Source organism: Nasonia vitripennis, chromosome 1, assembly GCF_009193385.2.
Source record: "Nasonia vitripennis strain AsymCx chromosome 1, Nvit_psr_1.1, whole genome shotgun sequence".
NCBI lineage: Eukaryota > Metazoa > Arthropoda > Insecta > Hymenoptera > Pteromalidae > Nasonia > Nasonia vitripennis.
The window spans coordinates 25,990,965-26,017,664 of NC_045757.1; the positions used below are offsets into that span (position 1 = coordinate 25,990,965).

At 42.5% G+C, this 26,700-nt stretch overlaps 1 protein-coding gene across 3 annotated transcripts in view; it reads right to left on the reverse strand.

The window, feature by feature from the left end:
* The window catches only part of LOC100118809 (alpha-mannosidase 2), a 258,498-nt gene that overhangs the window by 13,546 nt on the left and 218,252 nt on the right, over positions 1-26,700 (reverse strand). For all 3 annotated transcript variants that reach the window (XM_031921366.2, XM_031921364.1, XM_031921365.1), the window contains 2 exons: positions 12,540-12,712; positions 11,782-11,915 (listed from right to left, as the gene is read on the reverse strand). In XM_031921366.2, the coding sequence (XP_031777226.1) occupies positions 11,782-11,915; positions 12,540-12,712 (307 nt within the window). The remainder of the gene's footprint in view (positions 1-11,781; positions 11,916-12,539; positions 12,713-26,700) is intronic.

Sequence of the window (26,700 nt, forward strand, 5' to 3'; positions counted from 1 at the left end):
AGTGAAATCGCTTACCTAGTGCTTAATAGACTAAATAGATTTACGAAATCCATTTCGAAACTTATTTTCATTGAACTAAAATATCGATAATCTAAGCTGTACTAACTTTAGTAACATATTGTACACATATTCAGTTTGATCATTTTAAAAAGACTTTTGTTTTTTATGATGCACACACATGCTATTTCTAGAAATATCGTCTTGCGTCAGGTTTATTCAAAGACTTAAATTAAAATCGATTATACAAGAAAGTACAGACAATATGACTTCTATATCTGACTTTTTAACTAGACTGGAATTCAGCAATTCGTTGAGATATTCACCAACGGAATATCTCTAATTATAGAAAATATCATTTTATTTCTCAGACTGATCCGTTGAATTTATTCAGCTTAATATTTTTCTTATATCCTAAAACGCTGATCTAATACTGATAGAGAATAGCTACGCTAAAAGTTTTGATAGCATACAGTAAACAATTATATCATTTCATCGATCTGATATGGTATAGTTTTAACATTGATGGCACACCACTATAATATTATCTAGACTTGGCGTGTATATTGTTATATGAGGAGAATGGAAAAGTACCTATCAGACACGGAGAGTTAAGACGGTGACGAAAGGGCCAGTCCAAAACTGCTTTGTATTGGGTAATTGATATCGCTTGATCGGTACACACTCACGTACGTCACATACAAACGTCCAGACTTAAAGTTAAATATATACAGGTGAATATTTAAACGTCAATTCGCTTATTCAACGTGAAGAAAAACTTCGAAACTCAAGCGCGTTGTGTCATCACCTGAAATAGTTCTTTCGCGCTCGTCGTTGTACGAGCGTGCGCAGAAGTCGTCCAGACAGCGGGCTCCGAAATAATAAAAGCGGACAATACGGGGCGATTTCAATTATACGCCGCTGCGAATTATGCGAAATAGCGCAGGAGAAAAACGTTCCGTAACCGTGGTATTTTTCATCCGACGAATATTTTAATTCGCACGCGCGCACGCGCTGCGCACCTGAGGATCTTTTCTTTGTCCTATCTTCTCCTTTCTTTTTCTTTTCTTTCCCTTTACGTCTTTTTTTCGTTCTTTCGCTGGCTGAGCGAGCTCTTAATTTGATTTTATTCGCGTAGCAAGGGCTATGGTGCTGCTGACTGGCCTCAGGGTAATAAGTGTAAAGTGAGTTACCGGCTGCAGCGTGTAAATAATGGAAAACTTTATGGCTCAGTTGAAGATGGTAAGTACGTCTGATTACTTGATTCGATAAGTCGTGTTTGGTCGATGAACATTTTTCACGTTTTTTACGGCTCAGCAGATTTTTCAGTTAATCCGTACAATCCAATCATAGAGTTTTGCATAATATTTCCACCGAGATTACTAACTACGCATGTAAATTAAACTTTCAAACGCGAAGAAAATTCAACAAAGCAGTATTCGTGAAAAAGTCCTCCCACCGCAGGTTTAGTCGGTCCGGAGGGTAAAAAAGCACATTTTTAATTAAGTCCGACAGAGCGATTAAAGGCGGACTGCGTCGGGGACACGGGAAAATAAAAGGAGTCCGAATGGAATATTCGCAAGCGCCATCAATTTCGCCGCAGCAGAGCGAGAAAACGGATGGGCGCGAGAGCGGCAAGTCCAGAGATTGGCTGAACTATACGGCGCCGCCTCGAGTGTATACAAACCAACACACAGAGGGACTCCGAAAATTCTGCGGTCAAAATCCGTTTTTGCGCAGCCGCCGCGGCTACCGACAACCCGACGGTTTCGTAAGCGTTCAGTCGACGCGAACTGGATTAGCAGGTGTAAGCTGATATGCCGCCGACCCTTTTATGTACACACACAATGACATAGTATACTGGACAAACGTCAAGTGAAATTTTCAACGAAACGAGCTTTGTCGAAGGCGGAAGGTTTGTTTTAAATTCTAATCAAGCTCTTCTAGTAACAGCGGTTTTCTTACCGCAAATAATCGACTTTGAAATTTAAAAATAATATTAAAATCCGTCGCTGGATACACTCGGAATTTTCAATTTAAAAATAATTCATCGCGCGGGTAAAGAGCTTTACTCGCGCATAAGTATATCGGAAGCACGCGATCAGCAGAAATGTTTCACGAAAAAAGCTGAAAAATATGTTCATTAAAACTCAAGGATTCATTGCATCAGCGAGTGAGAGAGAGCGAGAGAGAAAGAGAGAGAGAGAGAGAGAGAGAGAAAGTTGAGAGTGGGGGAACTCCTCGGGAAACTCAATTAGATTCATCGGGGATATTTAAAATCCACTAATACACGATAGCGCAGCAAACTACTCCATCGCAGTAATTCGCAGAAGATTTCATCAAACATTGGGCTGGCTAACGGTGCTTGCGCACGCGCGACGAGCGATTTAATTAAAAAACGTTTAAGCGATTACGCATTACGGGACATTAGCGATATCGAGCTGGAAATTGCTGCTCGATTGCTGGACGAGCCGGAGCATGCGCTCCGATGCGCGTCTGCTAAATTGTACCCTTTCGCGTCGCTCGAGCGAATCACACGATGGAAATGATTCCGGCCGAGCGATCGCTTCACCGGGGCCGATGCCAGATGAAAGGGAGCTAGTATACGACTACGCCATGGCTCGAAAAAATGCTACTCCTCGTCGCGCTCTTTATTTCTCGTCTTTTTCTTTTATTTTTTTTCCTCCTCGAGCTTTATTACGCCGATCTGCTGACTGAAGCGAAATATGCCGCTTTGCCGGAGGTAGTTTGGGTCCCGCTTGTAATCTATCGGCTTTGAGAAGCCCCAGTGATCGAGTCAGCGAGGATTGGACCTTTTTTACGGTCCGTGCGGGAGAGTAGGCTATGTGGAAGCTTTAAAAAACTCTGTCAGCGATACAAAACGCAGACTCCTGCGATAAAAAAAGATTCTACACTGCATCGTAGCCGTTAAAGTCGTTTTAATCGAGTTCAGGCAATATTTCCAATTAATACAATGTGTGATACTATTATCAAATTTGAATTTCGCGGTAAACTGCAGGGTATGAGGCGCGATCGATAAATTTTCGCATATATATACGAAGTATAATCAAAGGCTCCGCGCTGCCGCCGCTACTGGAACAGAGTGAACTAGTGGTTTTTGCGAGCGAAGCGCCGTTTATTCGGAAAGTCAGAATATATGACGCGTAAATGAAGCAGAGCTGGTATAGCATGAAAATTGAACAAGTTGGAGTTCGTTAGCTCCGAAAGCGATTGACAATAACGGCGATCTATAAATAATTCAATAGCTATCCTTTATTGGAAAAATAAAATTAATTTACGACCCGGCGAGACAATGTGCGTCGCATTATTCACGTTTTATTGTTTATTTTATGCGCATCGTCGGTATATATAAAATTAAAAATCTTATCTTCTCAGTGCATGCTATGCAATACATGCGCACGATAATAATCGTCGAGCGATCGACTAGCAACACATCGAAAAACATCAAGGATTAATATTTCAAATCGTATTTTCCCGAACTAGCGCGAAGTGCGTGCGCAATTTCGAAGCGAATTAAAATCACGAAAGCCGGCAGGCTGCATGAATTATGTTAGAACAGGCTTGAATGAACATCGAGCTCGGAAATCATTAACGCCCGAGAGTCCATAGGGGCGGAGAGGCGCAGTAGTAGCAGCAGCAGCAGCAGCAGCCACCACCGCTGAAACAGAGTTAGCAATTTCGGTGCCTCTCCGAGCGAAACATCGTTAATCCGAAAAGTCAAAATACGTGGCGTGTACAGAGCAGCCGAGCAGAGGAGGGGGTAGGGGGTGGAGAACAGCGGAAAACGAGTGAATCAAAGTTTATTAGCGAAAGGACAGGAGAGGGAGCCGGGGCGAACAAACCATTAAACTATACTCAGCTGGCACTCAGCTGCTTATAACTCATTAGACGCGACATGTGTGCATTAACGAAGTTGAAAGGGGGTGCGGGGAGAACGAACGCCGAGGAAACGCGAGGAACTAAAACAGTTTTCGCCGGTAATTCCCATAGTATTTGCCGAATAGGTACACGCGAGGGGGCATACTTATTATACGTGTGTGGGTGCAGTACACGTAGAGCTGCGTCAAGTGTTCCGCTGCTGCAGCGCGCGCGCGCGTATACGTTGGCTAATCCAACTTTGAGCGTCGCGCGCGCAGCTCTTATAAATAATGTTTTGCGGCTGAAGAAATTCCGAGGATCTCATTAGCTAGCGGGAATTAACGTATTCTCATTGAATTATCATGGCGGGCTTCCTTCGATCCGCACGTCCAGAAAATTGAATTATACCCGAATAAAAGAGAGGCTAACGAGATTCTCCGTAATATAACGAGAGGTAATTGACACCGATAATGAACGACACGCGTGATGTAGCTTCTCCAATATTGATTGCGGCAAGTGCGCTCATAGACGAGTACTGCACAGTCGAGGCTGGCAAGCGATAAGCGACAGGCATCGCAAGCCATCCTGAATAGCATTTCGAAATTAACGCCGATGATGCCGTTGCGCGAGAGAACGAGGATATGCGAGAGATCGCAAGCTCTCGAGCTTCCACAGCCATTGTCTAAGGTTCATACGAGGGAATATACGACGAGCAGCCGACATCATCGCGCAGTTAACCCAAGTGTCTCTTAGGATTGTTATACGCGAGTGTATGGCTATACGTACACGTGTATGCGGTGGCAGTCTCTTGGCCTTCTCCTGAGAAACAGCCAAGCAGCCCTTAACGAGAAAATCAGGGCTCAAGAGTGAGGGAGTGCCGCGCCCAGGAATCTGATCTATGCCGTGCGACGGGGGTGTACAGCATAAGCCGGAAATATTTACTTCGTCGGCATATACCGCTTAAAACTTGAAAATTACGAGCTCCGCGGCTCGCACAGTTATTTTGGATATACCAACTATCTGGCTATTCTCTGTTCACGTAGCATTTTAGCGCTGCGATGGGTAATCGTTATTTATTACAGGGGACGCGCTCGTAAATTTAGGAGCCTGTTTGTTCGGAGTTTCGGAAATTTTTCGAAGATTTGGATTTTTCGCCAAGTATACGTAGGAATCTTTTGGACTGGATTATTCGTTCGTTGCTGCAGCGTCCGACATTTGTTGAATGGAGTGTATAAGAGGATTCGATCGTAACGAGTGGAACGGAAAAATTGCAACGTTTCGACGATAATCGTTGAAAAAAATCGCGCGATTCGACCTAATGGTCATCGTGGAAAATTAAAAGCAATCGATCCAGTTGCCAAATCGAGAGCTCTCGCACGGCACTGGCACACGGAGCAAGTCTTCTCGAGAAATAATGAAATCGTCGATCGTAAATACCCATTCGCAGGAATGACGCAATAAAAACTCGAGCTCCGCGAAAAGAACAAAAAAAACAATTAATTCGTTCGAAGAAAGAGACGTTGTCCTCGTGATTTAATTATAGCAGGCGTCCGGGGTGGCCTGGCTCCGAAAACTTGAATTGTTTTCGCCGTCCAATTCCCCTTGAACTTAAACCCCGTGAGAGCCGCTTTTCTCACGAGCCCGATGTCGTCGTCGCCGTCGTCGTTACCACTCAGCGGCTCCACAATCCCTCGCGATTCTCGGCTTTTCTCCTTTCGGAAATAAACAATAAAGTATACGGCGCAATCCCGGCGCCAAAAGTGGGTCGCGCTGCTGCTGCACGCAAGGCCCTGCGCTTTTTCTCCTTCCCTGCACGAGCGGTACATTTCTAATCAAGCCGAAGACGACGTGCCACTGCAGACGCGGAAGGAAAGCAATTCTCGTCGGCTACGGCCTTATTTTCTCTTGCGCTTGCCATTCCGTTCGGCTATTTATGCGTCGATGTCGTTAAAAAATTAAACTAGTATTATAACGACTTTTTAGTTATTTAATTTTGAATGAGTAGACCCTTGGTTTGCTAAAAGTTTCCAGGCTTCTTATTTTTAGACTAGTTATGAAAATAAAAAGGTGTTAGTCTTATGACGGTGTGATTTAATAATCAGAGGCATAAACGCATTAACCGTCATAACATAACCTCTTTAGATCGAATAAACAAGTCATAAATGTTATCAAATCCGATCTGTTGAGAGAGAGAGAGAGAGAGAGAGAGAGAGAGAGAGAGAGAGAGAGAGAGAGGGAGAGAGAGAGAGAGGGAGAGAGAGAGAGAGAAAACTATAGGTACATTATTGTTTCGAAACCACTCACAGTTTTGTAATTGTTTCTCTCTCGCGTCTATACGCCATCTATCATTGCTGGCTAGAAACTCAAAGAGTTCAAGCGGTGAGTTGTGAGTAAGAATCTAGTCCAAAAACTGATCTGTTATGAGATACCGCGATAATTTTTTATTTGAAAGGTTAAGAATCTCGCGACAACAACGGAATGCACCTCTTGTTATCATATTTTCACTTTTTAAGGTTAATAATTGTATAAAGAAGGACTACGAGGGAAACGGGTGGGTTGCTATGCTTGACTTAATTTACTATGATCTTAGAAAGAATAGATTGCTGTGTACATGGTTAGCTTCTAGTGCATTTATAGAAGCTCAGAAATACTTTATCATTAAAAATTTAATGATTTTCTTTTGTTCTGTCCATCACTTATCTCTGCAGTGACCTCATTCAACAGTTTTTTTTCAAATTATGCATCGATCGATTTACCGATACAAACTGTGATCAATGATGCACCAATATTAACTAATATACAATTCGTACATTAAAATTACTGTATACCAAGTCTTGATGATAACGAAAATAAACATTGCACGCCACAATAATATCCAGATAATTAACGAAACACATTTAAATACACCCAGCCTCTATAACTCCTCGCAAATTAAACGTTCGCTGCGCAGAGAAAACTCAGAATCGTACCTGTATAATACGGATCAATTAAAGAAGCCTTGCAGGGCGGCGCGTAAGTACAAAAGTTCTTGAGGAAAACGAGTGTAGAACGAGTGGGGAAAAAGTAAGCGCGAGCGTCGTTGTATCGGAATTGAAAATTATACCGCTGGTAGGGATAGCGAATGCGAAGCACAATGTTAATTAAAACTGCAGCAAGATTTAATAAATCAGCTTTGTCTCGGGAGCGCGAATGAGAGAAAAATACCAATGCTGCTGCCGCCGCCGCCACCGCCGACGTCGACGACGACAATCAAGAAACGAGGAGTGGAGCTGGAGCTCCGGCGAAACAAATCGTCGTACGCGAAAACTCGACACCTAATTAATTCCACTCGGAGAAATAAATAAACAAATGGACGAAGCACGTTGTCCGCAAGCCTGCTCGCTCGTTTTCTCTTCCGCTTACTTACTCTCTCTTGCTTTCCCTTCGTTCTTTTTCCTCTGTCATCCCCGGCCTCCCGTTTGTTGTCCCGAACCCTATGTCTTTCCACTTTCTGCTTCCGAGCTCTCTTCGCTTCTTTTTTCCAACGCCGCGCGTCTCCTATTTCCTATTTTCCTCTCGTGCCTCTCCTTTTTTCCGCCGACCCCGCAGTCTTCCGGCTACTCCTCTCTCTCTCTCTCTCTCTCTCTCTCTCTCTCTCTCTCTCTCCTTTCCATTCAGCTTAGTGGCCACTCTCATTTTGCTCTTATTATTTCATTTTGCCCGCGCCTGCTTTTTTCCCCCTCTTTCGGAATTTCCCGCTCTCGCTCCGTCTTTTTCAATTCTTTCCATTTGCGCCGATCGCGTTGCAGCCGTGGCGGCACTCTTTATTTTCCCGCTGCCCTTTCTCGCTTTGTCTGCGTCGGGGCAGAATATATGCGTCGCGTTTGCTCGCGATCGTGGCGACAAAGGGGATTTTGCTTGAAAAATGTTCAACATTGTCCCGGGACGGGCAGCCACTGAAAGTGGTTTACTCTGCCGCCGCCGCCGTCCGCTGCTGTACTGCAAAACCGGCTACGGAGATTTTAATTACCGCCCTGGATATCTACAATTACGTCGCTGTCCCCTCTCCGTCTTCCTTCTTCCATCCTCTGCATTGTTGTTGATTTCCTTTTTTTTTCTTTCTCTTGCGCGCGCAGTCCCCTAGTGTAGTCACTTCACGAGAGGAAAGCGTCGCTCCTTTTAACTTTGAGCCGGTAATTCTTTTGTGCGCTCGTTTCAGACATTTGCGCTTTCTTCCTGAACTATTTCATTAGACTACTTATTCAAACGAGCGGGTCTTCCCTTTCAAAACGCGCAGATGAGAGTGTCAAGTCGAGTTAGAGCTTTCGAGGAGCTTTTAATTTACTGCGATGAAGCTTTGTATTGAAATGAGGTGTTTCAATTGGGTGTCGTATAACCTATTAGTACGAACTGTCTGCAATAATAAATAATTCGAAATAATAAACGCACGGGGATATTACAGTGATCGATTCTCTTAGCAATGACGAATGTCGAAACAATCGACAGAGTCATTCGTAAGCCAAACAATGCCCGAGTCGCTCGAAAATCCGATTCGCCTAACAAATCTCTTTGGCCGAAATAAAAACCAATCAGCGCGCAAAATGATAATGTCCGGGATTCCCCGGCCCCAGCTCCGCATACTCTATTCGCACTGCGATACGTCATATCGAGCTGGCGCGGCGTCGATTTGCATGATCCGATCGACGAACCGCAATAAACGCGCGAGAAGCTTCGCTAATCCGGCGTATTTTTTCCTCGCGCTCTCGCGTCCCCGATAATTGGATTCAGCGCAGAAGTGGTCGCGTCTGCCTGTCTGCGAGAAATAGAAAATTACGAGCGAGAGAAACTACATACCTATTTTCAAGTTCTGCGCCGACGGAAGACGAAATCGAGAACGAACGCAGCGCGAATGAAAAAGAGGGTGGAGAAGCATATAAGACGTTGAGAAACAATTAAACAAAGAGAGACTTGTACACACCGCTGCGCGGTACGTGTTTCGTGTGTTTATTGTTTGTAACTCGGCAGAATTTCAACCGCGTATGTTTTCTGTGAAAAAAAAGATGTTACTTTTAATTGGGCTGCTCGTAAAAAATTTCGGGTGATTACATTTTTGTAGCAGCTATAACGAGGTTAAATTTTGCACGTTTACCGCGTTTCGCGAAAATTATAGTTGTGAAAAAATGAGCTCTTGAACATTAGTTTAGAGATGATGCTCAGTCAGCTTAATTCCGTTTCAGCGAAAACGTCCCCAAAAATCATTTGAATTCGTGCCATTAGTCGGTGCTTTCGGCTTTGACGCGTTTGATCTTTTCCCGGCTTTCATCCGGAGAGAAAAGCCAAGAGACTTTGATGCACTTTTCTAAACTTTATAAACATAACTCGGCTCGGTTAAACGACATTCAAAGATAGCGTCCGTCAAAGTCCCCTTTTAACGTCAAAGCTGAGCTTTAAAGCTCTGTGCGTATCCTGTGCACGATGTTTTATCCTCGGAATTTCAACAAAAGCGCTTTTCATCCCAAAATTCGAACCTTTCGCGTTTTCGAATTCAATTCGCAGTAAAATCTCGTTCCGAAATTTTAAAAACTGAAAGAAAACACGCGTCACGCGTAACGCATACGTGGCGCACAGGGCAGAGCGAATAATAAATCACTTTTGCCGACTTGCTCGTTTTGCCGCGCGGAGAATGCCAGGCGCGCCCGCATATGCGCGTCCGCCGTTGTTTTGAAATTCCGTCGATCGGGCAGCTGTCCCGCGGTGCATAACCACTAATCGAAACACTCCAATTCGCCCCGTCGAATTCCTGTGCACTTTCTCTCTATTTCTCTCTCTCTCTATCTCTCTCTGCGCTCGCATCTTTCGCGGCCGCGTGGAAATTGTGCACCGGCCACCCACTGGATTTGAATTCGGAAAATAGGCTGAGAACCGTGTGATGCGCTCTTGGTTTGTTCTCTCTCTCACTCTCTCTCTCTCTCTCTCCCGCGAGAGAGCAACGCATGCATATGCAAGCACACGCGTGCGAGCGTTACACACCGCGCTGGAGCGCTCTCTTATTTGCATTTTCCGCGTGATCTTGCGAAACTCAAATTTGCGTTTTATACGCTGTGTGCGTGGGTGAGGGGGAGGTTCGCAGCATGCGTAGTTTGTTTACGTACACGCTGCGGGGTGTGGAATAAAGGTGGAAGTATGCAATGCCGCGGGGCTACGGCGCATTCATGACTATTTTTGCATACACCCCGATGCGCTGCGCTTTCTTTTTATGCGCACAGCACGTGTTACAGCGAGTAAAAATAAATTGATTGAGGATCAAATGTTCCGTATAGGGTTTGATGGGCGATGTGAGAGAAATATAGGAGGAGCGCGAGGTTGGAAATAATCGTGCATTATTAATTCGGTTTTGGTTTGTTTTTGGTTTTGAAACATTCGCAAAACGTCTACGTTTTGTGGCATCTTTCAACGCTGAGTTGGAATTTTTAATTGAATTATTTTCAGCTCTCGCTGTGGCATTTTTGTTGGGTAAACAGTTTATTACTTCACGTGCAAGGGAAAAGCGATATCTCTTCGAAAAAGGTCAGTCGTCGAAAATATCAATTTTTAGGTTGCACCTGCGATGACGAATACCTGCCACTATATACACTTCTATGCGAGATACATTTTAGTTCATGTATTTTTCTATTTCTTTAGCGAAACGAGTTCATATAGAACGTTTTTAACTACGATGATGGGTATCAATAATCAATAATCGAATAGCTTCGAAATCACATGTGAATGGAATACTTCACTCCAAGCTGGAAAAATTCTTAGAATCCGCATGTCACCGACAGTATCATCTAGCAGAAAAACAACACTTCCGCGCAGGCGACACATTTGCGAGTTGCAATCACTGATGCAGCCCTGTATTATCCAGCGCACGTGCTCATTCGAAAGTGCACTGCTCGAGTGAAGTGCGTGAGAGTTGCCGTACGCAGTATTCGCCATTCCCATGCAAATGAGAAAGAGGAAGGGCTCGAGAGCCGTCTCTCGCTCGCCCTTAGGTTTGAATTGCATTAGATATGAGAGCAGCACGACTAGCGAGCGTTTGAAATGGTCTGCCCTGAGGCCAGTATCGTGCGAGATTTGATCTTTTTATTCATACGTCTATATAGGCCTTCGGTAAAAGCGCTTGACTACCAGATGCTCAGCAATATTATAGGAGTTAGAGGGTAAATGAACAGCATCTACACGAAATATAATAATTTTCATTATTAAAGCTAAAAAGCTTTACCTATTACCTAACCGGGTCGCGCGTAACGAGTGTATTTTAATAGGTAGCACGTCACGATCTATGGAGATGAAAATTTGACGTCAGTCAGTTATTTAATTTTACGACGTACCAAGCGAGCAAAGGCTAGCAGCATTGACACTGCGTCAGAGCTGAAGCGGTGCGTTGCACCGAAAGAGAGTGTTCGACGTGCGTCAGCCTCTTTTTTCATGTTCCGTTGACACCGACCACGTGTGTGCTTGACGCGCTGCATAACGAATGCGTTTGTCGCGTGTATCCTGCGATGAAAAAAGTCGGTGCACGTCGCTGCAGTGCTTCAACTGTGTCAAGAGTTGTCGAATGAGACAGAGCATGCGCTCTTTGAAAAACCGAAGAGGATTCAGTTTTATAATGCACATCAGGCTCGCGTACGTTATTAGTTCCGATTTGTTGTGCAAAAATAGCAATCATCCAACAAAAAGTGTCCGTGTTCGGGTAGAATCAATTTTTCTACGAAAAGCGAATTGGTGTAATCGATAAAAGAATAATTTTCTCTGAAGCTATAGTTTCAAATTAATTATTGAAGCTATACAGATACGAATATACCAAAAATAACAAAGGATGAATTTGATATGACCCGAATAAATAGAATGTAGTAAATTGGAATAAAATTATATATCTCCATTTACCTTCAATTAGCTGATCCAACATGGCATAAATGTGGGACGTTGCCTCGTCGGTCATCACCCATCCACCCGTCGTCATTTCTAATCGACCTTCTTTCACCAATCTCTTTACTATCATCTTCTTAGTTGGATGAGCACTGAAATATAATATATTGCATAAGCATCTTCACATAGACATACTTTTAGCGTTGGCAAAATGAATTTTGTTAAATAATTAATGAATATTTTTTCAACTTTGTTTGTACAAAAACATTTTCGGAAAAAGTACATTGAAAGGGTTCATTGATAATTAAATAAAGAAGAAATCGAAAACGTGTGTGGGAACTGTGCTCCGAGTTTGTGAAGTTCTAAAATGAACCATCATACACAATAGAGGTGAGTTGGAATCCGATGAGGGATGACAGTGAAGAGGCCTTGATTAGAATAACGGCGTGCGTATATTTGTTTGAATACCGGTTTGATTTTCAATGACCCTTGATTTTGATGAAATCAATTCATTGGTATGCACAATTTTCATACCCCATAATAATAATATCAGTTTTAATTAGCTATTGCTCGCTAAATATATCCATATGTGAACATTTAAAGCAAATCATAAATTGTTTTACTATGTATAACTTCGTGTTTCATCATATCCGAAACATATCTGTATATATAATATCACGTATGTAGATCAAACAATTTACTGAATTTCTACAGCAGACTTTGCTTGCCAAAGTTATTAGATGGCATCAAAAAACTAATCAAATTAAAACGCTTACCTTTCCCACCATAGCGACAAAAAAGAAACTTCGCTCCATATAAACGTCATGTTCTGCCACTGCTGCAGTTTTGTAACCATATTGTTTAAAATGCTTCGAGTGGCACTGTGGAAGTACTGTTCAAACGTTTTCAACCATCCTGGATCTGTATGGCTGTGCGGCACCAATATGACCTGCAATCAAATACAACGAAATGTATGTTATGTTTGGACAGATAAGAACATATATATTTTAATACATCATTTATTCGACAGATTTAGAAATATCCATGAATTTGTAAAATATTTACACGTGAGTTTGTTGCAATAATTCACGCGAATATGTATAATCAAATATTTCCAGGCAAGGCTGTACATTATTAAACCTCAAGAGAATTTAGCCGGGAAAACGTTGGATATATCATAAATTAGTTAATCTCGATTCATGCAAATGTGACATTCGTATTATGCTTCATTAAATCGCGGCCAGAGCCGATATTATCTTGTAAATAGCAGGGATGCTCAACCGAATCTGTATCGACCTGACGGCAAAACCGACTTTCCGAATCCACGCATCCACTGATCGACGCACGAGATATCGAGTCATTTACAATTTCGACTGCCATAAATCTAACACGCATTTAATATGCAAGCTAGCGAGATTAAAATGTGACTGAAAAGAAAGCAGAAGCCTGCTGCAAGTTGAGAGCCGTTGTTCGAAGGATTCCAGCAAATCGATATCCGGTCGCTCTTAATCATCCTCGAAGACGGGAACTGCAGCGTACTAAGCCTCTCTCGCATCCCCCCTCGTATCTCTCCTCTCGCTCTATCCCTGCTCTCACATTAATTTGCTTTGAAGCACGCGTACACAGCAAACTACTGCCATAAATCGCATGATCCTTCTGATATTCTCTGCTTGATGCTGAATATATCATCGATAATTTCAGCGAAGCTTAAACTTCTGGCGCGGCTTAATTTTTTGAAAGAAGAACAAAGGCGTGTCGATGTTTTGACAAACTGGAAAAGCGAGCGATGCGCAGGACGTGGTTAAAGTATATAACCGAATTAAGAGGGTTAGCTCGAGTGAGCGAGTGATATGGCAAAGCGGGCGCAGTAAAAAGTTTAGAAAACTGCAAACGCAGACGTCAGTTAAGATCATTCCCAAAAAGTTTAACAAATGGTCGTTAAAGTTTAGGATTTCGACGCGCAACTTTCACGACTGAATTCTAACTACTTAGGAATGGGTTCGAAGTGATGCTATCATTTTTAATTTACCCAACTTCTTAGAGAGGTCCATATAACCAACTGGATTTTAAGTAGCGATGATTTTTGAAAGATTTTAGTTTGTTTTAAACTTTTCTCATATTCTGTAGTATTTCGCTTAATTTTTCTGTTTGAAAACACCTTTTGTTTATTTTATAATGAGGCACTGTTTCAGAATGTATCCTTGTTATCGTGGTTCCCTTTATCCCCATCAAAATTGCAATAGTTTGCAGGTTTCTGCGGATATCCTCAGAGCAACTTGAAACGGCTTTGAGCGTGTAATCCCAAGGGGGTTGCCTAATGAGTGATTGTCAGCTCGACCATCAAAGGATGTTTGCAGATGATCTAATACATGTTTACACGAATTAATTAACCTTTATATTGTTAATAACAAACTCTCTACTGTTTGCTCCAAGAAAAAACTTTTACTATAATATAATGTTTGACGTGTTTTTTAAGGTTGAAAATGAGTTCCATACAACTTTTTTCAGTCTGAAATCATTACAAACTGTTATTATAACAAAAAATACATTAAAAATATTGTCCATTAAATTCTACGATTATGAAGTAATAAAGAGCATAGCAAGCTTTTATATCGCAATGAAACTGCAGGTTTTTAGTACGACGCGTTTTATTACCTCATCATTTGATCCAATAAACCATTCGCGATTGTTAGGATCTTTTGTCGCAATAGAATAACACTGGGTTACAAGACGATGATGTACTCATACATTTATTTTTTAAAGACTACTATCGACAAGAATGTCAATCATTTTTTTATCTCAGAACTAAAGATACAAAGAAGAGGAGAATTGAAAATTTTCCTTCCATTAAAGAATTTCGAAGCTATTATAGCAAGTCACTACTGTAAAGCTGATAGTTAAAGTTTGAGATGTCTTTTCAAAAATATTCTTCAAATATAGCTCTCTCATATATTTTCAAAAAAATCCAACGCACTATAGCGCAGCTCTCAAAAACCTTACTCGACGCTTTTGAGCACCGCTACGTCAAGCCGCACTGTCCTGGCACTGAAATCGCGTAGAAGCCGACAGCGGCTCTGCCGATATAACCATTGGCTCATAATCAGGCCGGGCGAAAGCTCGGCACCCACTGCTGCGGTGAGCTACATAAGCCCTGCATAGGATACGCTTCTCCCAAATCTTTTTCTCCTCCTACACGACCCTTATGCGCCGCGAAAATCAAAGTGCCGAGGCCTCGCGGGATAAAGGATTCGCTTCTGAAGCTGGAGTAGAGAAGGATCAATCGACGTTTTCCTTGGAAAATGTAGGCGGCGCGTCATCCCATTATAAAGAAAAGGTATGCAAGGCTATCGGCGGAGAAAATGAGAGCACATCGGATCAGATTTTCTGAGGACTGAGTTGAAAGCTTCTGCGAAATCTGATGCTGTAATCCGTCTGTTGAGGGTAGACTCGATTCATAAGACCGAATTCTTTGTGATAAACTCCGTAGAACAGTACGTGCTCCGCTGAATAGATTTTGCGAATAATTGGGTGATTATATTTTCGCAACGGAAATCTGATCCTGCAGTGTTGTAAATGTGCAGATGTAATTTCGAAAAAAAAATATGCAGCTGAAATTTATTTTGAAAGACGATCGTGGAATAAAGATTTCCGACGAAAATGAGAAATGCGACAACCAAAAAATCCGCTAAAATATTGAAGTGCCCTGGTTTCATTTTCTACGAACATTTATTCTTGTTCGGCCATAAAATATTTTTACTTCAATCACAGCACATTTCTCGAAATAGACGACGTATCGATTGTTTAACTTTCATCAGTATAGTCCACGGGATGATTGTCGTATCCAATATTCCAAATAAATTCCCAAAACGCACACACGGGAAAGCAATTTTCCAGCGATGATTCGAGATAAAACCACGAGCCCCGAGGATGACTTTACAGAATATATACGAGTATTAAAAACGCGATGAAAAAGCTCTGCCACGTATACATCATCATTCTACAATGGTCTCGATGCTGTGAAAAAACGAGGCTGCGCAAAGATACGAAAAAAAATTCCGCACCAGCAGCGACTGAGAGAGAAAGAGAGTGAACGTCAAGCCTCCATAAAACAATAACTTTTAATACGCAAGTGGCCACTCCAAAGCACTTCGCGAGCTTGAGCTTGCGCTACCAACGAACGCGCCGGCGTCGTTTTTATCCCACCCTTTCGCGCGATAAATTCCTCGAACTTGCCCCTGCGTCGACACGAGGCTATAGAGACCATTATCCGGAGGCATAAAGTATATGCGAGCTCGAGCGGCAGGAAAGGGAGAGGATATTGCCGGAGGGAGAACGACACACAAAATACGCTACCGCAGCTTGCGCACCCGCATGCATCCGGAGCGAGTCGTAAAAGAACGCAGATTTTTCTCAACAGCTCTCTTCACAAAGGCAGAGAGAGAGAGAGAGAGAGAGAGAGAGAGAGAGAGAGAGAGAGAGAGAGAGAGAGCTGTACGCGCGCGCGCGCAAAAGGAAAAAGTTCTAATTTTCTCGCGCTTTGTGCGCAGAATGTCTGTGTGTATACACGACTATGTACGTATGCCAGTATAAGCCTTTGCCACTGTTTGCGGAATACTTCCTGCCCTATTGTGGGGCGTTTTGCGCCGTCTCTGTTGTGTTTTGTTTTTCGCGCTCTTTCATATGTATACAAGATGCTGTTGCGCTGCACCTGAGATTGAAGGCTCCACCAGCGAAGCCAGCTCAAAGGATCTCTGTTGCTTCTGAATTGGACAAAGTATGCGTGCGTACGGGAAATGAAATTTATGCGGGAATTTCCGTGCTTGTGAATGTCGGCGGTTTTTTTTCTAGCGCAAAAATTCTTTCGTCATATCGCATAATACACGATCAATCGCTCTAATCAACAAGTACACAACAGCCAAGCATCGTCATCGCGATTACCTCACGAGCCGCCGGATGACATCCCGTCGCACCGTTCGAAGACGAACGAACGAATCGATTCGATATATACCCCCTGCGCTTGCTTTCTCGGTCTTTGGCGACGCGCGTCCGGTCATCGGCACTGACCCTCCCAGACAAACGGCTGCGCCAGGCTACATAGCGTCGCGCCGATCGCGGGCTGTTTTATATGACCGATGGCCGTAAAAACGCCGCGATGAAGACGCGTTCGGCTGAGCGAGCAGCCGCGCCGGAGATAAATCGTAATGGGCTCGAACTCTTCGCCATAGCCGGCTGGGGTCGTTGGAGCTTCGTCGTCGGGCTGAGGAGGGGGGTACGGTGTGTCGGTTTAGGATGCTCGTGATGAAGAGTTATTGTTCTTTTTCTTCGGGAAAGTTTGGTTTAAATAAAAACTTATTTTTCCAAGTTCGGTGACTGTTCCTTTTTTGTCACGGCATTAGTAAAGTAACATACTTCTCTTCGACGATAAAATTTCGGGAAATAGTTTTCTTTGTGCGTGTGTGCGTGTTTATTTTACTTGAAAAAGGATAGTCGCGTTGAATCTTGTGCTACTATATACTACTACTCGTCGAGCAGCTGTCGAGTATTCTACTCTCTACTGCATCGGCGAGTTCGTATTTCCACATTTTAGACATTTTAGGTTTTTTCAAATCCTTCTTTGAATTTTGTTTTACTTTTCCATGCAATAGCTACTCTAGCAACATAATGCTGCGCTTTATGACTATCATGCTGTATTTATTCCTTTGAAATATAAAACAGTGCTCGAGTGCAGTATATAATATAAAAATTCAGTTTTCATAACCTTACTTCTTTCAAGTATAAAACAGTGCCCGAATGGAATTTTTGCGTCGCAACTCAATTTACTGTAAATCTATACACATAATTTAAGTAGATCGCTATTATTCCTCTCCTTTCTCAAGTCCAAATTTTAGTAAACGAATTCAATTTACGCGAAAATCATGGCAGAATCGGTAGAATCATTAATTAAAAAACGCGACATAACAAAAAATCGTCCGTGTCATAAATCTGCAGATGCTCGAGAGCCGCGTAGGGACTGTCGATTCTGTCGGATTAGTGAAAAATATGACTATATAAAATGTGCGCGTCTGAGTGCATTGTCTTGGTCACGTAGGACGCGTGGGTTGTTGATTCATAGAGAAATGTGTGTGTTGTGTGGTGTGTGCTTTGTAGTTCTTTGTATGTAATTATGTGTATAGATTTACAGTAAATTGCGTTGCGACGCAACATGCCGACGGTCTTGAACTATCTAGTTCAAACTAAACTTGATTGTGTCTTAATATTACTTTGCATAAATATTTTGTTTTGAAGTTATATAGAGTACATTGCATTTTTAACATATAAAGCTAAAGTTAGAAAATTTGAATACATTAATCTAAATATTTTCACTTAATGTCTCTATCGGTAAAACACATATATGTTTGGTGCTTCTCTTGAGTTCCCCTGTGGCAGTCTTCAATTTGACTACCCTGACGATGTCATCTTTGCCTGGATGTAATTGAATCACTCGTCAAAGTTTCCATTGCAGTGGCTGTAGATTGTCTTCTTTGATGACTACCATGGTGCCAATGTTTATTTAGTTAGGTGTGTTCTTATGCCATTTGGAGTATTTAACTGGTTAAGATACTCTTTTTGCCAACGTCTCCAAAAATGTTGTTTGACCTTGCTAATGTGTTGCCAGGCAGACAATCTATTTGTCTGTACATCTGAAAAATCATGCTCAGGTACATATTTAAATAGATCGTCAATTAGGAAGTGACTAGGTGTAAGAGGCTGGAAATCATTTGGATCGGACAATAAGGGAGTAAGAGGACGAGAGTTTAATATTGATTCAATTTCTATTGCGTACGTATTAATTTGTTCATGGGTGAAAAGTGCGTTGCCTACAGTTCGAATAAAATGGTGTTTGAAAGATTTGACCGATGCTTCGCATATGCCATCAAAATGTGGAGTACGGGGTGGACTGAAATGCCATTCTATGTTTCCATTAGTCATAGTTGTTTGGACTGACGTTTTATGGCCATTTGACCGCCATAATTGCTGAATTTCGTTTGTTTCGCGCCTTGCTCCCACAAAATTTGTGCCGTTGTCTGAGTAGACTGTTGATGGTTTTCCTCGTCTTGCGCAAAAGCGTCGAAAAGCGGCAAGGAATGCCTCAGTAGTAAGATCACTTACTACTTCTATATGCACTGCCTTTGTTGAAAAGCATACAAAAATCGCTACATAAACCTTTATTTTGTTTCGGTTGCGTAATCGTTTTTCCTTTATGTAGAAAGGACCGCAGTAATCAAAACCACCAACAGTAAATGGCCTCACGACCATCAGTCTATCTGTTGGTAGATTGCCCATAAGGTATTCGCTCTCTTTCGGTTTTACGCGAAAGCATTTTACACATTTGTGTATAACAAAACGTGTACTGTCTTTTCCATCAATGGGCCAGTAGTTTTGCCTGATCATGGCAAGTGTATTTTGTGTACCTGCGTGTAAACTTTTGATGTGAGTGTCGCGAATGATTAACGTGGTGATTTGATTATTTTTTGGCAATAAAATAGGATGCTTTTGCGGAAGTGGTAAGTTGGCATTTTGCAATCGTCCACCAACACGTAGAATCCCACCTGCGTCTATAATCGGACACAGTAAATATAGTTTGCTTGATTTTTCTATTGGTTTGCCAGCTTGTAACTTCTTGACTTCATTAGAAAATTCTTGTTGTGTTTGTTTAATTAATACTTCATATGCTGCTTTTAGTTCTTGTGTATTAAGAGGTCCAGTGATTTTTGATTTTCGTAAATAGTTATTTACAAATCGTTTGCAGTAAGCTATGTCTCTAATCAGCGTGAATATTGAGGAAAATCTTTTTACATTAAATATATCTTGCGTGACGATGCGTGTGTGAAGAATGGCCATGCGCTATCATCGAGCTTTAGCCACGATGGTCCATTTTGCCATAATTTATTGTTGATGAACTCCTTGGGAGTTTGACCTCTTGAAATAAAATCCGCTGGATTATCTTGTGTAGGTACGTGCCTCCAATCGCTTGTTTTTGTGTATTGTTGGATTTCTGCTACTCTATTTGCGATGAAGGTTTTTAATTGATTAGATTGTGTATTTATCGAGTGGAGTGTAATTGTAGAATCAGACCAGAATGTAGTTTTTGTGAAGTTAATTGAAAACAGTCAAATTACATTTATGAAGGAAGTGGGAAAAGGAATGAGTAGTCGGGTTCTTAAATTTAAAAAATGCAACAATTTCGCGGTTAAACTAAATATAAACAGTAACTTGCTTAGGCATAAAAACCCTCACGGAATAGAGGGAAAAGCCTGAGCAAGCTAGTGAAATAGAAATTATTTATTGATCAAGTAAATTAATGAATTTATGTAAGCATAAATACAAAAGTCAAAACTTATTATCTAATTTAACTTACGCAGTGGATAATCGATCCTTATATTTACAGAGCGCTCGCTTACCTAATATTTCGGGGATCAGCCCCTACAATAACGCCGCAAATCGCAAATATCGGTGCGCTGTACGTGACGGACCACCCTCTCTTCTGGGTAGATTGTCGATCGAGAAGATGGAGATATCCCGGGGTGGCAACGCCCAGCACGTCACAGGGCCCCGACGTCTCGGGAACGGGTCCAGCCCTCGCTCCGTGAACGACTTGAGACGACTCGTCGAGTCGTCGCGACCGGGACCTATAGCGAAGATTCGCTATGCGATAACAGCACGCTTGTGTCTCGCCCACACGGAATTACAGGCACTTTATTTACACGAATTATAGAAATAAGGGAGGAATCACACGCGAGTGATTCACTAAAAAATATAATTCAAATTACAGCGATTACTACAGGCACAATACAAAAGCTACACGAGAATAGAGGTAGGCTTCGGATCACACTGCTCTCGATCGATGCCGAAACGAATCTGACGCTCTCGCGCGCACTAATCGATCTCAGACCGCAGAAGGGCTTACGCATGCGCTCTTTCTTTTCTTGGCGCGCCATAATTAACTCGTCATCAAGAGGCGCGAGAATCAAACCGTGCTAGGTGATACATATTTTATGCGGAGACGTATAATACGCGAACATTAATTTTTACTGTTTTTATGACACTGTTGTATAGGTTTGTGAGAAGAAGCGCTCCGCACAGTTCTAAGCGAGGCAGCGATGCTTTAAGTGGAGCTACGCGTGATTTTGAACATAATAGGTGTACATTTTTTGTGTTATTTTTATCTGTTGAAAGAATGTATATGCACGCACCATACGCTTTTTCGCCGGAATCACAGAACCCGTGTATTTGTAAATCTTGAGCCTCATCGACGACAATTTTTCGAAGAACTGTGAATTGATTGACTGTTGTTAATTCTTCTTGAAATTCTGACCATGCTGTGTGTATGTGTAAAGGAATTGCCTCGTCCCAGTCGATTTTTAACGACCAGATTGATTGCATCATGATTTTTGCTGTGACTATAATAGGGCCGAGAAGTCCAAGAGGATCGAAGAGTGATGCGATTTGTGATAGCATGATTCTTTTTGTAATCTGTGCTTTGTTGATGTTTGCTTTTACTTTATAATTTAATTCATCTTGTTGTGCGTCCCAATATATGCCGAGAGTTTTTATACTTGATGATGTGTCTAATAGTATTTTTGAGTCTCGAACTTGATCTTTTTTGAATATTTCTAGGATTTGCTCTGCGTTCGAAGACCATTGTCGCAGATTCATGCCTCCGCACTTTGTTAGCGCAATTAATTGATCTCGCAGTTCAGCAGCTTCTTGAACTGTTGATGCTCCAGTTAAGAAGTTGTCAACATAGACATCGTTTAATATAGCTTTTTTGGCTAACGGATATTTGTCTCCGTCATCTTTGGCTAGCTGCTGTAGTGCGCGAGTTGCTAAAAAGGGTGCTGAGTAGGCTGTGCCATACGTAACTGTGTTGAGCGTGAAGGTTTCTATCGGCTTGCACGGATCCTCCCGCCATAGAATTTTTTGATAAATTCTATCTGATTCATGAACTAATATTTGGCGATACATTTTTTCAATATCTGTAGTGATAATTATTGTATAAAATCTGAATTTTAATATTAATCTGTATATATCTTCTTGAATAGTTGGACCAACCATAAGTGCATCATTGAGTGAAATATTTTCTTTAGTATATTTTTCTTCTGTCTTTTGTCCATCTTTCTGTTTGTCTTTGTTTTTGTTTTTTGCTGAGCCATCAAAAACTACTCTCTTTGGTGTAGTGAGGCTATCATCTTTTGATATCATGTGATATGAAATACAGTAGCCTTCATAATTATTTGGGTTTAGTACTTCTGACATATGTCCCAAATCGAGGTATTCTTTTAGGAATGAAGTTATTTCTAACTTGTAAGCAGCGTTTTGTTTGCACTTGCCGTTCAATTGCGTGAAAACGCTTTAGAGCTACACTGTATATGAATCGCCTAATTCTGTCTTTTTCTCATTGAATGGTAGTTTCACAATGTATCTGCCTGAACCGTTGCGAGTTGTGTTCGCGATGAAGTGATCCTTACATGCTTGCTCTTCTTTTGTTAGATGATTAATTTCCTGCAGTTCTTCTATTTTCCAGAAGCTTTCTATGGTTTCTTCTAATGTGCTTGAAAAATTGCATAATTTTACACTAGCAGTGTCAGGAAAATCGGCTACTTTACATGAAACTACCCAGCCGAATAAGGTTTTATGGAATAAACATTCATATTTTTCACAAACATATTTTTTAAGGACTTTTTACTGCAATGTGTATTAAAACTTTTCAACGTATAGCGAGCCTTGAAAATTAATCAACGCACTCGTTACAAAGTAGTATCCGACAGAAGTTGTGCCGTATGTGTACGGTTCTGAAACTCATAAATATATATATAAAAAAAAAACTTTTTATTTTTCAAACATATCGTTCAAGCGTAAAATGAACTCCCTTTATACATCCTCGCTTGCTTCCAGTAATGATAAGCATCTTAACAGCTTTAATATCGCGTCATTATCCATCAATTAACGTCATTTCATGCAGCCTTTCTTTCGAGATTTCGCATAAAGAGCAAAGTGCCGATGTAATTAGCAAGATATTTAACACAGACGCGTCTGCAAGCACAGTCACGAAAAAAAGACGACGCGGGGAAATGCGTTTTCAAACGTGGGGTGGAACGGCAGCGACGATGAAGACGGCGACGACGCTCGTTTTTCTTTTCCCGTCTGGCGATTTACTTTTAATTACGGAATGGTTTCTCCATTCAGCGAGCCGGCTCTTTACACTCGGAGGAGCGGCGCAGGGTAACGAGAGAAAGACAGACTCTCTCGCGTTTTTTCTTCAAGCCAGACCTGCGCCGAGACGTGCCGGGTGGAACAGGCGTGTATATATAGGTGACATCTGTGCCAAACAGAAGCTTGAATTTTGGCCTTGTTTGTTCTAAAAATGATATGGTCGGAGTTTGTCGATGTTTCTCCTTCATGAAGGCGTTTAATAAATTAGGTCAAAACGAATTTTTGCACATTTTTAACATGCGGGTAGTTCACCTCTAGTGAGACAATAATTTTGAAGAACTGTTTCGTGAATATTAAAGGAAATGAGACACGTGTTCGTCAAGACTCATACTCCCGAAACATATTTCGGAAAAGAAGCATAAAACGAAACTTCCCGAGGTCTATGCCGATAAGAAAAAGCAATTTATTAAAATGAGATAACTGCAAACGTTTGAGTCAGGTATATGCAAGCTTCTCAAAGTTATTCGTTGCCCCAGATTCAGAAGTATAAATGAATTAGTATCTTTTTTTTATCTTTCCCTGAATAGTTGCGAAAGTTTTTTCGGCACTTCGGAGGAACAAGCTTAATACTTCTTTCGAGTCGAATACACGTTAATGGCTTTCTCTCGGGAACTTCGCGCTAATTATACGCGCCTAAGGTTCTTCAGAAGCGATAAAGAATACTTAAAAAATTTCCAAGTCGGAAGTGGCGAAATATAAGATCTAAGATACACAACGAGCAGTTGAATTCGGAACAGAGCACAGATAGCTCATTTAAGCAAGCACAGCGATCGCAAGTACAACGTACACGACGAATTTAAGCACAAGCGCATGGCTCAATCATATGACGATGATCCGAGCTCGACCGAACATCTCGACGATGGTAAACTTAACTACACCGAGAGATATAGAGACGTAGAAGAGAGAGCCGACAGAGGGAGGGTGGGTGAGAAGCGTCGCATGCATATACACAGCCATGTATATATGGGGAAGCAAAGAGAGCGCGAGTGTATTAGAAGCTCTCGCGCGTTCAGCCCGGCGTCTCATGCATACCAATAAGGCGCTGCGGAAACTGCCTCGTGACCGCGCGTGAGCGCTAAGACCGCGCATAGTCCTCTTGCGAGCAGCAGCTTCTGTCTCTCTCGGCCAGAGAGCAACTTTAACTTCGGGCCAGTGTGGGATGGCTTTATTAAGCCGCGGCGAGAATGTTCTTGGCCAGTAATTAACGCTCGGACATTCATTGAAAGTCCTGGCTATCTATGCGCTTATTGCTCCCGACCGCCAGCGCTATACCCGGCTCCACTCGCTGCTGCAGTGTGTATGTATGTAGAGGTCTACCTGTGCGCGCACGCGGCGTTACGTATGTGTCTGTGTGCGCGGGCGAGTGGAGGACGGAAGAACGGAGGGTTATACTTTCATTTCGCTGTCGCGCCGCTCAAGCCGTGTATTACTGTGATAAAGTACTGGCTATTCATTTGCCGAGCTGCGACGCGTTCGGCCGCTGATGAACAATATTGTGAGCTTGATGGATTTTCGCTTGGTTATATTTATATGTATACGAGTTGTTTTTTACCTATTGGTTAGTCATACGGTATTTTGTGAGAAAAGAATCGCTTCGTTGACTCGAGTTTGAATGGAGTATTCGCTTTTGACAAAGTTTTTAATTAAGTCCTTTAATCGTGAGGTAGAGATGGAGGCGCGGTCCGACCACACGCGAATTGCACTACTTACGCGTAGCAAATTATACGGCGGGATTCAGAAATGTGAGTACATGGGACAACTTTAATTTCGAGAGTTTCGTGTTTTTCAAAATGAATTTCAGTGGTTCTTAATTTTTGTACCCACGTAAAATCTGCTTGTGTGTACATTCGTATGAAAAAATTGTATAAATACCGTGATGTACTGCAGTTGGTTTTTTCATTTTGCCTTTTTCGTTGTTTACTACCTTACGCAAAACTATAAAAACTGATCAATAAGGTGTCACAGACGCACACGTCTGCAACGCGAGCAGCGAAGACGAGTCAGCGATAAGAGTCCGCCGAGCCGTACTACGATGCATAGCGTCCGAATGCATCGTAGACGTTAGCTCAGTGGTTAGAGCACAGGCCTCTGGCTCTCGGGTCCGCGAGTTCGAGTCCCGTCGTCTACTTTTTCGCTTTCGACTCTGTCTCCTTTCCGTTTGTAACAAAGGTCAACAATAGCAGTTCCAATAAACGCAAAACGAGCAACAATATAAACAGTGCGCCACTTCAAATGTTTGCCACAACGATCCTTTCGTTCACTCGAAGCATCGCTTATACTCAAAAGCTATCGCGCAACCCATCCTCAGAATCAAAAGCGGAATTCGTCGGAAGAATCCCCGCAGCCAGGAACGATTTATCAATTAATCCCGGCCTCCACCGGACTCGCGCGCGCTCGCGAATTCAATTCGGAGTAAGCTAGCAAGCGCCTCGAAAGCGAAACTCGACGGCGCGCTGTGTACGGCTCATTAACGAAGGAGAGATGTCGGCCTATGCGCGGCATTACGGGGAAAAGATAGAAGGAGAAGGAGGAGAGGGCGGATGGAAGGCGCACGCGAGCCGCTATACACAGGAAGGAAACTTCGCTAACGAATCTTCCGAAGTGGTCTCGTCGGTTATATATGTATATACGTAAATATAGGTGCAGGGCTGGGCCGCCTTAATTAGCGCACGCGCGCGAAAGACGAGACGGACCGGCAGCGGTGGCGTAGCGGCGAGATTATATGATTGTGCCCGGCGACGACGAAGCGCGAAAGGTAAACGGAGCTTGGTCGAATAAATTAAGAGCCTCGCTCTTGCTCGCGCAGCGTGGAGGGACTTGTTTCAGTATTTTAGTTTTAATTGATGGCGTAGTACGTTGCAGACGAAATACGAGGTTTATTTTAAAAATTCAATCATTTCGCGTACTCGAGGATACAGCTATGGTTACATCCAATTATCGTAGGGAGATTCATCTCGAATCAACCCTAATTCATAACAGTACACAGCCTGCAACCCCAGCTCCAATAGAAATGATAATCCAACGGTATCCGTATCGCGGGTTAACAGTTCTACACGACTACAAGCGCCGAGCCATTTGCTTCTTAATGTATACGCGAGGGATCTTCCCCCCAAGATCCCCGAGACTACCCGCGGAAGGAAGTCTCGGAAAGTTCGGAGAGGGTGAGCCCTAAGACGTGGCAAGAGAAAAGGAGAAGCTCTCGCGGGAGTTAGCGCGCGGCGTCGGCAAAAAGATGAAAGGACGAATCCGCGGCGACGTTCGCACGAGCGCCTGCCCCGACAGATTTGCCTCCGTGACGGATGAATATCGTGCGAGGGAAAAAAACGCGAGATTTCAGTCGCGCGAAGAACTTTCTTTTTTCGCGCTGCTGCTGGGAAAAAGATGGCGAGATTAGAATTTTAAATGCTGAATGAATCATATGAATATTTAGCCGCGTGAGGCTGCTGCGATCGAACGCGATATTTTGTCGCGGTGTCAGCTGCTGCGCGCACGATGTATATAGTCGAAGGATTTAAGCCGCGCGAAAGATGATGGAGGATGATCGTTCCATGCATATTTACGAAGCCGATGCGAAGTTGTTTGGTCTTTCGGGCGGGATAGAGCGTGCGAGGCTGGATGTCTCGCTCGATTATTCGGCTTGATCTTGGGAATATTCAATAAAGCCTGCTGGATTATTCAGGAAGA